The 14799-nt window shown below is 37.9% G+C and overlaps 1 protein-coding gene across 8 annotated transcripts in view; it reads right to left on the bottom strand.

Moving 5' to 3' along the window:
• Sclt1 (sodium channel and clathrin linker 1) overlaps window positions 1-14799 on the bottom strand; it is a 129581-nt gene that overhangs the window by 2591 nt on the left and 112191 nt on the right. For 3 of the 8 annotated variants that reach the window (XM_051185671.1, XM_051185672.1, XM_051185677.1), the window contains 3 exons: window positions 14236-14367; window positions 13271-13366; window positions 10715-11030 (listed from right to left, as the gene is read on the bottom strand). In XM_051185671.1, the coding sequence (XP_051041628.1) occupies window positions 10968-11030; window positions 13271-13366; window positions 14236-14367 (291 nt within the window). In that variant the 3' untranslated portion in view covers window positions 10715-10967. Of the gene's footprint in view, window positions 1-10714; window positions 11031-13270; window positions 13367-14235; window positions 14368-14799 lie in introns of those variants that run through there. The other 5 variants (XM_051185674.1, XM_051185675.1, XM_051185673.1 and 2 more) reach the window with 4 other exon arrangements.

The raw sequence follows: 14799 nt of genomic DNA, 5'->3' as shown, positions 1-14799 counted from the left end.
GGCCAATGTTTTGGTGTCTTATTGGAGTTTCAAAGCATGTGCTAGGCATCAAATCAAATCATGGTAAGCCATAGTTTTTCACCATTAGTATTTCAATGGCTTTCTATGACTTGGTGAGCCTGCCCAGGCTGACGTTATTCCTGAAGATTGTATTTATGAAGTATGTAGTACTTAACATTTTTTAGAGTGGTTTCATTAAATCACTTTGAGCACAGAACAGTGTAACAGTAGGTCAAATAAGAGGAATTGAACTACATCCCACCAAAAAGATGCCTAAGATCACAGCACTGGGACTTGACAAAACTGAGCCTCCCTCTAAATTTTTAGTTTTGAATATTTGCTGTAGAAACAGTCTCACACAATTAGTCCAGTCAAATGCACCTTTGTGTTGGAAGCAGCAAGCCTGATAAAGCGCACACATCTCGATGTAGATTATTATTAGACGCAGTGATAGCATGTCATTACCGCTCTACTCATATTTATAATATGCAAAAGTCTTTTCTAACACAAATAGCCAATAGTTGGCTAAATTCTTGTTTACTTCTCCTTGTCCTCCTTACTGACTATTTACTTCCATGTTGCTTGCTCTCATAAGACTCCAGAGAGAAATAACTGTGATTCTTCCTATAAGGTCTTCAAGTTGAATAAGCACAACAGCTCCCTAGGGAAATTAAGTCCCCAGGAGCCCAAGGAAGGGCCCAGTGTTGGCAGTTCTGTAATCTGTGATGGCAAATGTGGCACCAGGGATTTGAGTTCACGATTCTACCCAAATCAAGGAGAAAATGGTTCTGCCTTTGAAACATTAGCCATCTGCATCAAACTGCCACTAATTGCAACACTGAAATCTTTCCTCCAGTTTCTCTTTAATGCTCAGAACTGCATTAGACATTCAGTCTGGTCTATGCCTCCATTTTGAGAGCTCTGTCTCTAAAAAAATTAAAAGCTAATCTAATCTATCCTGTGCATTTCTTATTTTTTGCTGTTTTCTATGCAGCTGAATTCTGAGTATACTGCTTTCTCAAGGGGGAGTAATTCTCAGATTATACTGATGCTTGAGGCTTGGGAATTCAGTTTTTCTCTCTTGTTTTAGGCAGTGAGACTCTGGGAATTCTGTGAATGGTTTCTTCAATGGCCCGTTGTTCATCAAAGTCTCTACCATTCCAACCATTTCAGTCTTTTGTGGTTCCATCAACCTCTTCAGGGTTCTTCATTTCTTGCTAGATTGTTGCAGCAGCCTAGTCTTGTTTCCTTGACTCATGCTGTGCTGAAATGAACTGCTTCCCCTAATTAGCTGTAACCTTGCCAATGCTATCTCCACAGTAACAACTTCCAAATGGCAGATTCTGTCATTCTGTACAGCCTTCAGAGGAGCCTCCAGACTTGGTAATTACCAAGCTTATCAAGTGGCAAGCACTGGTCTGTGTTACGTATACGATTCCAGTCTTTGGGCAGGCTATGTTGTCTTTTTGCCAATGAGGAAACTGAGGCTCACCATCTGTGGGTTGATCTGGAAACCACTCCCAGCTAGTCTGATAGTCTCCAGGCTCTGCTGCTCTCAATATGAAAGTAGTCCACATAAAGCAATTCACATGCTCTTGAGGTCATAGAGGCCTATATATATTAATATTACTTCATGAAATCATATATAGTAAAATCAACAGTTTTGGCTTTACACATTATATTAAGAAACTATGAGCATGAAATGACAGATGTCCAGTCTGTTAGGGACTATGTTCTGCCTTTTGCCAGGAAGAATGCAATTACTTTAGCTATACACCTTCATGTAACTTATGGCAAAACAAATGCACATATGTAGAGAAAATAATACTGCTATTAGGAATGCAAATGCAATGTTTGGAAGACAAAATTATTTTAAATCAGTTTCTGGTATGAAGATTGTTTTGATACTTTAAATTGAAGTAATGCAAAAATCTCCAAATCAACATTTTTTTTTTTTTTTTTTTTTGGTGTGTGGTATTAAGCATAACAAACCTAGTCATTTCTATAAATGGATGAGCAATGCTGCTGGATGTGGTGATGTCTAATCCCAGTACTAAGGAACTGAAGCTGAATGACTGTCTGATGAAGTCTCAAATAAACAAATAAAAACAAGTAATGCCAAGTCAAGTAGCAAAGCAAAATGAATGGCACTCGTTCTAACACACTGCCAGTCTGTTCTGATAGTCTCTCCATGGCTTGGCTTGTATATAATAGAGCTTTCAAAGTATATTTGCCAATTGTGGGTTAGTTGGTTATTTTTACCTACGTATCTGGCTGGTGATTCTAATTTCAGAATTATTTCCAATGTAAAACCATTTTTTTTTTTAATTTCATGAAGCACATCTTTCCCTCTGTTGTTTTCCCACGCAGCATCCTCAAAGGCAGACTTTCTTCTTTTCCTCCCTAGCTGTGGTTCTGCTCCAGCATCAGTGTATGAATTGTTAAGTTCTTTTTGTTTAGAAAAATAGGATTTTCCACTGCTTGACTGGTATTTAGAATATGGACGCTTCAGTTTTCTAGGGTTGGAAATATTACCAAGTAAGTTCCACTAGATATAAAGACACTCATGGAAGTTTTCAAGGTACTAGTGAAGGCTTTTTGGGGGTAGGGTTTGAGTCAGAAAGGGCAGGATATGATGCCAAGACTCTTGAAGATGGCAGGTGAATGAAGAATATACACACTGTTGGAAGCTCCAGGAGAGCAGTCATCCTGTGAGGTAGATCACAAGAGCAAACCCCTGCCTTCAGTAGCAGTGAAAGGAGGTAAACTTAGGAAACTGGAGAGCGTTCAGTGTGTACTCAGGAGGGCTCACATCTGACTGAGGAATGCTTTTCTCCCAAGGAGTGGTACAGAGGATGGGGACTTCTCCTTATGACATGGCTTTCAAGAAACCCACACTGCACTTTCAATAACAGAAAGGGGAGGGAGGGAGAAGTTTGCTTTCTCACACTTTACTTGAACAGTGGCAAAAGGCCATTTTAAAAAAGAGCCCTGCTGAGCGGGCTAGGTAGACACTGAGACAAAGGCCCTCTGGGAGTCCAGACAAGTGTCAGTGGCCCTCTCAGACTGTAGAATACAGTCACTATGGAGAAGATGTGGAACCTGTATCTAGATGAGAGACGACATAGACCTTGGACCTGTACCCAGTACTCTTTCCTTCACTTTTGTCCTTTCCTTAGTTAATATCTAATTTAAATATAATGAATGTGCTTGTTATGGAATATTAGTTTAAGATGTGTTGTTACATTTGTTTATGCTGTGAAATTTTTGTGTAATGATGAAAAGATGGGCTGCATTCTTTTATGTTACATTTGTTTAACTCTATAAAGCTGTGTTACTTTGCCTGTAACACCTGTTTGGACTAGGGATTCTCTCCTGTCTCTAGGTTAAGGCAGTTATCCCTCCATGGGGGATGTGTTAGCAAGGTCCTTTTGTGCACCAGGGATACATCCTGGCTCCACTGTCTGAGGTCCCTTAGACTGCTCAGTCCTTCTGGCTGAGACTCATATTCAGGGGGGCCTGAGTCAGTCCCATGCTGGCTTCCCAGCTATCGGTCTGGTGGCCTGTTAGCTCCTCCTTGTTCAGGTAAGCTGTCTCTATGTGTTTCTGCTGCCTGGTCTTGTCCTCTCCATCTGCTTCTGGGTTCTAGTTCGACTCAGTGTTTATGTATGGGTGTCTGCTCCTGTTTCCAACAGGTATTAGATGAGGGCTTCTGTCAGATCTACATGATCCTAACTGGCTGGCATTCCCCTACATATGGAATTGGGGTGGGGGATGGGAGGGGAGGGTGGTTAGAGTGCATGTGAGAGGGCAGAGAGGGTAAAAGGGAGGGAGGGAGGGAAGGAGGGAGAGGGAACTGGGATCGACATGTAAAATAATAAATTAAATTTAAAAAAATGCTTTGACTCCAAAATTTAAGTTCAAGGACAAGTTACTGGGGAAAAGGATTTCTATTTTTGTTTCCACAGAAAATGAACAGCTGTGGATTCCTTCCAGACTAATGTGGTTTGATCAAGCCAGGCCGCCTGAAACAGAGTACCAGGTGATCCTACATTCAAAATAGATGGACAAAGCAGCCTTACAGACTACAGCCAGGATTTCTGCATCCCCCATGACAGCGTCCCTTACTAGCAGGAAGTAGTTTGGAAAGAACAACGCCTAAATTCCCAAATATTGGCTATAAATGTTTGTTTTCATTTAAATGAATTTGGTTATATAAAATAAATTAAAAAAAGAAGAAAAAAATAATAAAACACCTGTTTGGTCTAATAAAGCGCTGAATGGCTAATAGAAGAGAGAAATACACAGGGCTGCCAAGAAGAGGGAATAAATAGAAGCATGTGAAGAAGAAGGAGCAAGAAAAGGGAAGAGAGGAGGATGCCAGGGGCCAGCCATCCAGTCACACAGCCAGCCATGGAATAAGAAGGGGATAAAAACGTTATTGAATAAAGGTGAAAAGCCCAGAGGCAAAATGTAGAAGAGGAGAAATAGGCTAATTTAAGTTAGAAAACTGGCAAGAATTAAGCCAAGCTAAGGTTGGGCATTTATAAGTAATAATAAATCTTCATGTATTTATTTGGGAGCTGAGTGGCATGCCCCCAAAGAGTAAAACAAAACAAAACAACAACAACAACAACAAAAAACCAAACAACTACATGTGCTGGCTAGTGTTTATGTCAACTTGACACAAGTTTACAATCATCTGAGAGTAAGGAACTTTAGTTGAGAAAATGCTTGTCTAAGATTGGGCTGTAGGTAGGCAAGCCTGTAGGGCGCTTTCTTAATTAGTGATTGATGTGGGAGGGCCTAACCCACTGTGAGCACTGCCCCCCCCCCACGCTTGTGGTCCTGGGTTCTGTAAGAAAGCAGGCTGAGCAATGAGGAGCAAGCGAGTAAACAGCACTCCTCTATGGCCTCTGTATCAATTCCTGCCTCCAGGATCCTGCTCTGACTGCTTTCAATGATGTTACATAGAATGTGAGTGAAATAAGCCATTTCCTTCCCATGTTGCTTTTGGTCATGGTGTTTCATCACAGCAGAAGTAATCCTAACTACAGCAATGGACCAGCTTTGTCCTGTCTCATTTGCCCTTTGTTTTTGGTAAGCTTTTCCAAAATACAGCTCCAGACACAGGAGGTTGGAGTTGGAGGTCTTCCTGCCTCAGCCTTGCTGCAGAGATTGTTTTAAATTATCCCATTGCATTTGTTTTCATTCTCTTTCCCTCTAGCTGGAGCTGTCTTACCCTCACTATTTTCTCTTTTCTCTCTGGAGCTCTAGTGTTCCAGACATGCTTCTGCTCATTTCCTTGCCATTCCTACCCACAGGAAATAGGTATTTTAGTACACATGGTACTATCCTTGTTCCTTTATACCCTCTGCAATTATTAGAGTTCAAGGAGTGATTTTTTTTTTATTGGCTATGCTGTATTTTCATTTATTGGCTGTGACAGTTCTGCAATTAGTATTCTGCTCTTGGAGAACAGCTGGTAATTAAGCCTGGTACCTTGAGCATAGTTGAGGGTTTAGTTTCTGAATTACACCCCCAGTCAGCAGTACTACAACAAGAGTATGATTGGAACATCATGGAAATATAAATGAAAGAATATGGGTGAATTAAAACAACAAACAAAAATCTAACCAATCACCCAGATAACTGAAATGCCACAGCAGAAACATAAGAATATGAAAAAACATGATTCCTCTGAAAATGACTAATTCCACAACAATGTATTCCTATGAGAGTGCGTTAGATGAAATCTCAGAGAATTCAAAAGAATCACCTTCAACAAAACCAAAGATGGCATAAAATAAACTTTTGACTACATTTAAAGAGAACAAAAACAGTTGAATGAAATAAGTCAATACAGAATACAAAAGAGGAATTTAGTAAAGAGATACAACTATTGAAGAAACATCAAATTTAAATTTCAGAAACAAAAACCTCAGCATATTAAATAAACTCAGGAGGATATTTCACCAGTAGGGTGGTCAAGTGGAAGACAGTCACTATGAGGGCTTTAAGAGACAGAATTAATACATTCTGAGAATGAAAGATGAAGTTAAAATATGAATAGGACACTGGATGTCATTAAAAGACACAATCTATACAAATCATGGGCATAGGTGAGTGTGGTGGTTTAAACAGGAAATGTCCCCCACAGGGTCATATATTTAACACTTGGTATCCAGCTGGCAGCACTATTTGGGAAGGTTAGGGAACCTTAGGAGGTGCAGCCTTATTGGAGGAAGACTGTCATAGGGGACAGGCTTTGGGTTTTCAGAGGTTTGCTTCACTTTTACTTACACTCTGGTTCTTGTGTACAGATAAGATGTGACCAGCTAGGTGCCACACCATGCCAAACTGACTTCACCATTATGAACTCTAGAAGTCGCTCCTGGCATTTTATTGTAGCAACAGAAAAGTAAGCTAATGATAAGCTGGTATCAGGGAAATAGAGTTTTTGCTCTGAAGAACCTGCCCGGTGGTTTTCTTTCTTTCTTTCTTTCTTTCTTTCTTTCTTTCTTTCTTTCTTTCTTTTTTTTTTTTTTTGAGTAATGTGATGGACTAGAAACCTGTATTTTTGATGAAGAACATGGACCTGTTACCTGAAAAGAGTGTTATGTCACCTAGTCTTGGAAAGCACTCAGATGCTGTTGTGAGTTCTACCCCAGGCACCAAGAATATTTATAACGGTTACCACTGTAACACTGCCAGCACAGAAACTACAATCTGAAAGATGCCATGCTGCAGAGTATAAGGGATTCTGGTTTTAAATCTAGCTGTGGCATCTGCCTGTGATATGACTCTGGCAAATATTTAACCTTTACCATACTTTCCATTATTGGGAAGGGAATCATCTCTGCCAAGCAGAAGTGCTGGACCATATGTGATGATAAATGCAAATGTCTACTATTCCATAGATAGCAATAAATATATACCTGTAATATGTACCAGCACATTTATCAGATCTGGGACAATTCTCCAATGAATTACTTTAGGTATAAGTAAAACTGTAATTGTTACTTCTCTAGTATTTTCTACTCTCTATATTAGTTTACCTAACAGTAGAGATGCTAGTCTCTTTTTATTTTCACAGAACCAAGCGCTAACAGTTTTCTTTACACATCATAGTACATTCTTCTGGCACCTTTTTCCTTTCAAGAAAGGATTTGGTTACCATCAAGTGAAAATACTGAATGAAAATTTCCACAATGCCTTATCAAAGGAATTAAATGGTTTCAATAAACACTAAAGGAATAGATCATGATTACTAGGATGCTACATGGAGTTGCTAAGAAGACTAGCAATTTTCTTGTTGATCAGGATTAGATTAGAAATAAGAAACATGTCTACTGTGGCATAAATGAACATTAGAAAGTCAAAAGGCTGGGTCTTTCTTGGTGTTCTTAGGATAAGGTACAAGCAGCAACAAAGATCAGATTGGAAACAAATTAAGCAACCATAGCTGAAGGTCTCTGATTTGTTGTCAAGTAAGGTAACAGTGACTGGATGAGATAGTGGAGTGTGTATAGTGGAGTGCCTATAGCAATGTGGAATAGGTAGGGGATTTTTGCTTTTAGTAGTATTGGAGTTTGAAACCAGGTTCTCATGTACACAGGCGAGTGATCTACCACTGAGTTATACCCACAGCCCACTGCAAAGTTTTGTGGTAAATTCTTGGGCTTAAAGGTGGTAGTACTGTAGCCAGGCAGTGGTGTCCCTAGCTTTTCATCCCAGTACTCGGGTAGCAGAGACAAGCAAATCTCTGAGTTTGAGGCTAGCCTGGACTACAGAGTGTGTTCCAAGGTAGCCAGTCTTGAAAAAACAAAACAAAAAGGTGACATTACTGTAAAAATTTACTTTCAAGATGTCTTTCTTATGTATAGTTATTTTTCTTCTTCATATAAATGATAGTATTAATATTACCACAAATGCTATACAAATGGTAGTATTGATACTACCACAAATGCTTATGTCATGATTGGTAAGAGAAACCAGTCACATTTTTTTGCCTGTAAAGCATATGTATATGCACATGGTTAGAGGAACTAAACATTTTTTTTTTTTTTTTTTTTATGTTTAGTTTTGTGAGGGTGTTTTGCCTGCATGTGTGTCAATGCACATGTGTGCAGTACCCATGGGAACCAGAAGAGGGCATCATATCCTCTAAAAGTGGAGTTCCAGATGGTTGGTAGCTGCCATGTAGATACTAGGAACCAAACTTGGGTCCTCTGGAGGAGTAGCCAATGCTGCTCATAACTATGAAACCATCTCCTTAATTCCCAAACAAATTTATTTTTCATAAAGTTTACTACAAATATTTTACTTCCCCAAATACCATTTTCTTTGTCATTTTTATTTAGTTTTTGTTTTGAGACAGGGCTCATTCTATAGCTTAGGCTGACTCAGAATTCATGATGCAACCAGGTCAGTTTTGCATTCAAAGTCATCCTTCTGCCTCAATATCTTGAGTGCTGGAATTATGGATGTGAGTCACAGTGCCTAGCTAAATTTGTTGCTTTGCTTATTTGCTTTTAGTTTAAATTTCCATTTTTTGAGGATTTTTCTACATGAGTACTGCTTATGTCATTTAAATCTGTTATTTTTGTTAAAAAAGAATTTATTTTTAAATTATGTGTGTCCTTGTATTATTGTGTGCACATGAAGGCAAGTGCCCATAGAGGCTAGGAAAAGGAGCTGAATCTCCTGGAATTGGAGTTAAGGTGGTTGTGAGCTACCTTATGTGGGTTATGGGAACTGAACTTGGGTTCATAGAAGAACAGCAAGTGCTCATAATTGCTGAGCCATTTCCCCAGCCCCTGAATTTGCTATTTTTTGAAAAAAAAAAAATGCTCAAATGTGCTATGGCCAAAGAATAGACTTATATAATATTTAAGTAATGTTCATGAGGATTTGTTTGAGAGTTGCTCTAACAAGACAGTGCAGCTAGGAAATCATAACTGTTGAATAATTGAATGGCTGAACTGCTGCTAATTTTCTCCTGTGGGTGAGGTAACTCGCACACCGGAGAAGAATTAGGAGACTACTGACTGCCCCAATTTGCATATTTGTATATAAAGGGAAGAAGTAGTAATCACATCTCCTTTCTTTCTCAGGCAGACATACAAGACGCATGAATAAATAAAATGAACTAGCTGTGTTAGCTTCAATTTTAGATTTAGATAATTTCTTTTCTCTTTCCCATTCATTTTCCCTGTCTCCTAAAACACAGTTCACAGAAATAATACTGTCTTTGTAAATGAAGTTAAGATCGACCAATACATGAAATGTTAAAATTCCACTAGCATTTTCACAGTAGAAATTATTAACAATTTCTGAGGCAGAAGTGACATACTCATTCTATAGCTTATCTGTGTCTGAGAGAATACTTGGACATTCAGAGAGAGAGAGAGCTAAGTGGAGAGGTTATTGTTAGATTCAAAGAGGAGTCCTTAGTTCAGCTAACAGGCCATTCTGCATGACCCTGTTCTTGAAACGTAAGTTTATGGACAGTTATGCCACACCCTCAATGAGCCAGGAATTCAGCAGGATGCTAAGAACATAGTGGTGAATGAAAACAGATGTTATGTTGTCTCAAGGACCTTCCCAAAGTAAAAGAAAAAAAAAATCAGTTAATTACAATTACTGACAAGTGCAATGAGAGCAAAAAGCTCACTATTAAAAACACTATAGCTGGGCAGTAGTGGCATACACCTTTACTCCCAGTGCTCTGGAGGCAAAAAACAAAAACAAAAACAAACAAACAACAACAACAACAACAACAAAACCCAAACAAACAAAAGAACAAGAACACTGTAATAAGAGAGGGTTCACTTAGTCTTATGTTAGAGAACTCTTATCTGAGGAAGTGATATATGAAAATGTAAATGTGAAGGTTTCATATAAATGCAGAAGTGTAAGCAGATTTTGTTGACTGGAGGAAGGATGATGTCCCAACAGAATTAAAGAAGGTCACTAAGTTTAGAGAACAAAAAAGAGGGAAAGTGGTGTATGAAGAGGCTGAAGCTGCTAACATATCAAGGTAGGCTCCAAAGCAAACTCCTATATTCTCAGGACTTCAGTTCTCAGCTCCTTGACAAAGATTCCTGTGATTATGTCAGCTTGTTAGCATCATTCCTAAACTTTGAGGGTGAGTGCATATACAGATATATATTTACATTGCCTCTAACTCATTTGGAAAACAGTTAAAGCCTTCTAATTGGTTATTCAGATGTAAACCTGTCTGATATACCAGTGTGCAAGAAACTGAAACCAGAAAAAGAGTAAGCATACATATCTATGCAGCGTTGCAGGGCTACAACTCAAAGCTAAGCAGCCTTAGAATTTAAGATCTCCATCTGATTAGTAAACTATAAAGAAAAAGAAAAGAATAAAAGCCCCTCCAAAATGCTAAAAATATTGTCAAGGTGTATAAATACATAAAACTATGTTGTTAAAAACGAGTCATTACAATTATGTATTCAAATACATGACAACATCATTTTATAAAATACATAATTTATTACATTTGAGTTCATAGTAGAGAATCTTAACTATAAAAATGAGTTAGAAATAACAAAGAGATATTAAATCTCCAAATTTTAGAACCTGAAATATCAAATTAAAGGGTTTTTACTAAACCTCTTTTGAGAATATTATATTCTCTCAAGGGAAAAAAGGGGAATTAAAATTAGACACATTGGTGAAGGCAGTGTGTTCTTCTCAGCTGGTTTTATTCTCCACTGAATCTCAAGTATAGGATTATATATATATATATATATATATTTTTTTTTACTTACAGGAAGCTGTCACTGTTCTGTTTTCCAATAACCCTCAAAACAGAATGGAAAATGCTTATGCAAAATGACACAAGCTTTCACCATTCTCCGCAGGCTTCTCCATGTCAATGCATTTTGGTACAACAGCTTTCCCAACTCTACAGTTCTGTCAGTGAACTATGAATATGTTTAAATATTTTCCAGATTCATCATGGAGGCTGCTTTTCTTCTCTGCACTGTAATCACACTGAGCTGCAAACAAAACAAACAATCAGTAAGTAGTTTCTCTGTGGAGAGTGTAAGACTAAAACAAAACAGTATGCTACATCACAACCAATAGTTACTAGGTAGTCTGAGTGGAAGGGCCTTTAAAGAGGGTATGTGTGTGTGTGATCATTCCATTTTACTCTTGAAGTGTCTGAATCACATTAGAGAAATGCGTACCAAATATAACAGTCCATAGCTCAGAGTGACACTCTTTGGGTTCCTATATTTCTTTCTTTTTTTCTGAGACAGGGCCTCCCACATGCTGGGATTAAGGCATGCACTACCACTACCCAGCTCCTATATTTCACAGATGGTGAAAAAACATTCTGATAAAAGTTAATCAGCAAAGTGTCTCAAACACAAATGTGTCCTAGGCAAACATAGAGCTGGTAAACAGATTTTAAGTAAGAGAAGTCTAAGGAGAAAATAACTTTTGAGTATTAACTGGGGTTAGTTACATGTACATAAGAGAAAAAAAATCCAACAATACAAAAACAAACAAAAACCAACCAACCAAACAAACAAAAACAATAACAACAACAAAAAACAGCACAGGGCAGGTTTTCTTCCTGACACTATACTTCACTCCAGTTCTCTCTTCAGATACAACCTCTACCTTCAGTTTATTTATTTATTCTTTGAAACAGGGCTTACTATGTAGTTCAGACAAGCCTTGAACCTTGTGACCCTCCAGCATCAGCCGTCTGAGTCCCAAAACTACAGGCAAAGCTACCACCTACTCTTGAAGTATATCTCTTTATATATTTCTAAATGAGCACATCCCCTCCCTTGGTAGTTAAAAAGTCTGAGTCTCCTTTATTGCGTAGATGATCTGCCTCAGAAATAACTGTATAATAGATTTCCTTTATTTTTCTTAATATTTGTAAACTTTTCCCTATCTGAACACAATTTCATTGGTCATTTACTGTTGAATATTTGTATGACTTTTAATCTCTTAAAATTAGAGGGAAAGTCATGTGTGGTGGCACATGCCTTTAATCCCAATATTTAGAATTGAGAGGCTGGCTAGGAGGAGCTCTGTGAGTTTGAGGTCAGCCTGGTCAATATAGTGAGTTCCAAGGCAGCCAGGGTTACATAGAGAGACCCTGTGTCAAAACTAAAACAAAACCCAACAACAACACTTACAACAACAAAACATAGCTACTAAATGGCAACATGCCATGCCATCAGTAGCTAAGAATAATACTCTGATGATAACAGTACTAACTAATGTTAGTTAAAAGTATGTTTGACTTGATTGCTTTGTTGCCATCCATCCATCCTTCCATCCTTCCATCCATCCATCCATCCATCCATCCATCCATCCCACCCACCTACCCATCCATCATCCATCCTGCTTACCTGGCTGTCTGTCCATCTGTTCATCCGTCCACACATTTTCCTGCTCACAGTCTGTCATCTGTCAGTCTGTCTGTCCATCTGCCCACCCGTCCGTCCGTCCAACCATACATTTCAATTACCTAAATGCTCATTGAACTGGTATCTATTCATTTCTTAAAGGAGTTATTGCTCCTAATTTAGAAGAAATTTCTATGATGTGTATACATTATGAGAAATTACTCTTTACTTACTCCAGAATTTCACTGATATATTACATTTTTCAAATTACTTCCCAATGGCTAAGTTTTTATATTGTGTTTTAAATTTATTTGGTTATATACAAATGTACATTAAATAAAGATAATATGTACCTGAAATATTTTATTTCTACATAAAACCTAAAATAATAAAGTACAATTTGAAACACCAGAAAAATACTTTCAAATATAAACACAAGTACTTGACTTTGGACAGAACATTATGTTGAGTGTATTGCTCCTAGTACAAACTTTTGTGCAGTGATGTTCTGTATCTGCTTTGTCTAACCTTCTTACTAGCCAATTACCAAACACTTTCAATCTGGCCAGTATGATCTCAAGTTTTCATTTCATTTAATTTCAGTAAAAAAGTTCTCTCTGGCTATCAAATACTAGAGTTGGTAGTTCTAGATACAGGTGTAGACAGAGGATACTGATGTTTATTTTACATATAAACTTTATATACTCTAATACTTCAACTGCAGTATTAAAGAGATTAATTTTATGCAGGTTAATTGAGTAAAGATCAAACTGTTAGTTCTCTGGGGACTTGTGAGGAACCCTGCTGATTTACTTTTCATCTATGAAGGCTGTTTATCAGCTCTGGATAATGAGGGTGTTCCCTACCTGCTGGGATGCTGAAGCAGCTCTCTCTTCTGCCTGACTTAGACGTCTTTGAAGTCTGTTTGCCTTTTCTTGATGTTCCAGAATTAACTTTTCATTCTTTTAGGGGAAATATAAAACAAATTCAAATCCAAATGTGATGTGGACATGTTTTATAGAATAGCCAGTGAAAAACTTGGACATCATTTTATCACTTATAAAATAAAGATACCATCATCTCCATATTTACATTTTCTAAGTTATGAGCACCATGTTACACAATTTTTACTTCTTCCTAAGTCAGTGGTTCTTAATTTGTGGGTCAAGACTCCTTGGAGGGTTGGACAACTCTTTCAGGGGTCACATATCAGATATCCTGCATATCAGATATTTACATTATGATTCATAACAGCAAAATTACAGTTATGGAGTTGCAATGGAATAATTTTATGGTTGGGGGTCACCACAAGGTGAGAAACTGTATTAAAAAGGGTTGCAGCGATAGGAAGGTTGAGAACCATTGTCCTAAGTTATTTTCTCCCCTCATATCATCCAAGACTCTGTTTGACAAATCTAAAAGCAAACAATCACAAATGAAAACAAGACTTTTTAAAAAAAAAAAAAAAGAAAGAAAAAAGAAAACAAGACTTACTGAGTTTTTAGTCTGTTAACCTTGTGGTGCTTGATCATTGCTTTAGGACCACAGAAGCCAAGCACTGGGCCTTATAACCAGACTCAGCAAAGGGTTATAGTAAACTCTGTTTTTGTGGGCTCCCCAGAGCATCTGCATCCTGCAGAAGCTATTAAGGTCAACAGGGTTAACTAGACATTGTTCCCCCCAAAGATGCTACAGTTCTAATTTCTTACAGTTGTGAGTGTGACCTTATTTTGCAAATAATCTTTGCAGATGATCAAAGTATGGTGAGTCATACTGTATGGCTGATGTCTTGATGAAAATGGCAGATTTGGACACAAAGAAAGATACATACAAGGAAGATGCTGTGAAGATAGAGCATCCCTTCCACAAGCCCACAAGCCAAGGAATGCTCAGAGCTGCAAGAGCTGGGAGGAAGGTGGTAAGAGTCTCCCAAGAAGCCAACACTATAGACACTTTCTTGCTTCTGAAACCATGAGGATACAGTGTTATGTTATTTACACAGCCAAGTTTGTAGTACCATGATATAACAGTGACTATAATATGAATATCAAGTGATAAGTACATACTTCATTTCAATACGTTAAAAACAATTTGTCATCTGAAAACATGTTTCCCCCTGACACTTATCTGCTTGTCACAATGCATCCTAAAAAGATATTTTTTGTACAAACAAGCTTATTATATAGGTTTTTCTGGTGTTAACTAAATCCAGAGAATACAAAGCCAAATAGGAATGGCTAAAAACCCCTTTTTCTATGAAGAACTAGGTAGCTGTTTATGTCCTAGCACTAAAGGGATTAAAGTGAATGCCATTCTGAGCAACATTTAACACTGAAATAAACAGTACAGGATTAAAAGAAGCTTATTATAATTGATAGTGTCCAAAAGCAAAATT

Source organism: Phodopus roborovskii, unplaced genomic scaffold (assembly GCF_943737965.1).
Source record: "Phodopus roborovskii unplaced genomic scaffold, PHOROB, whole genome shotgun sequence".
Lineage (NCBI taxonomy): Eukaryota > Metazoa > Chordata > Mammalia > Rodentia > Cricetidae > Phodopus > Phodopus roborovskii.
This window is presented reverse-complemented; position numbering and strand designations above follow the sequence as displayed.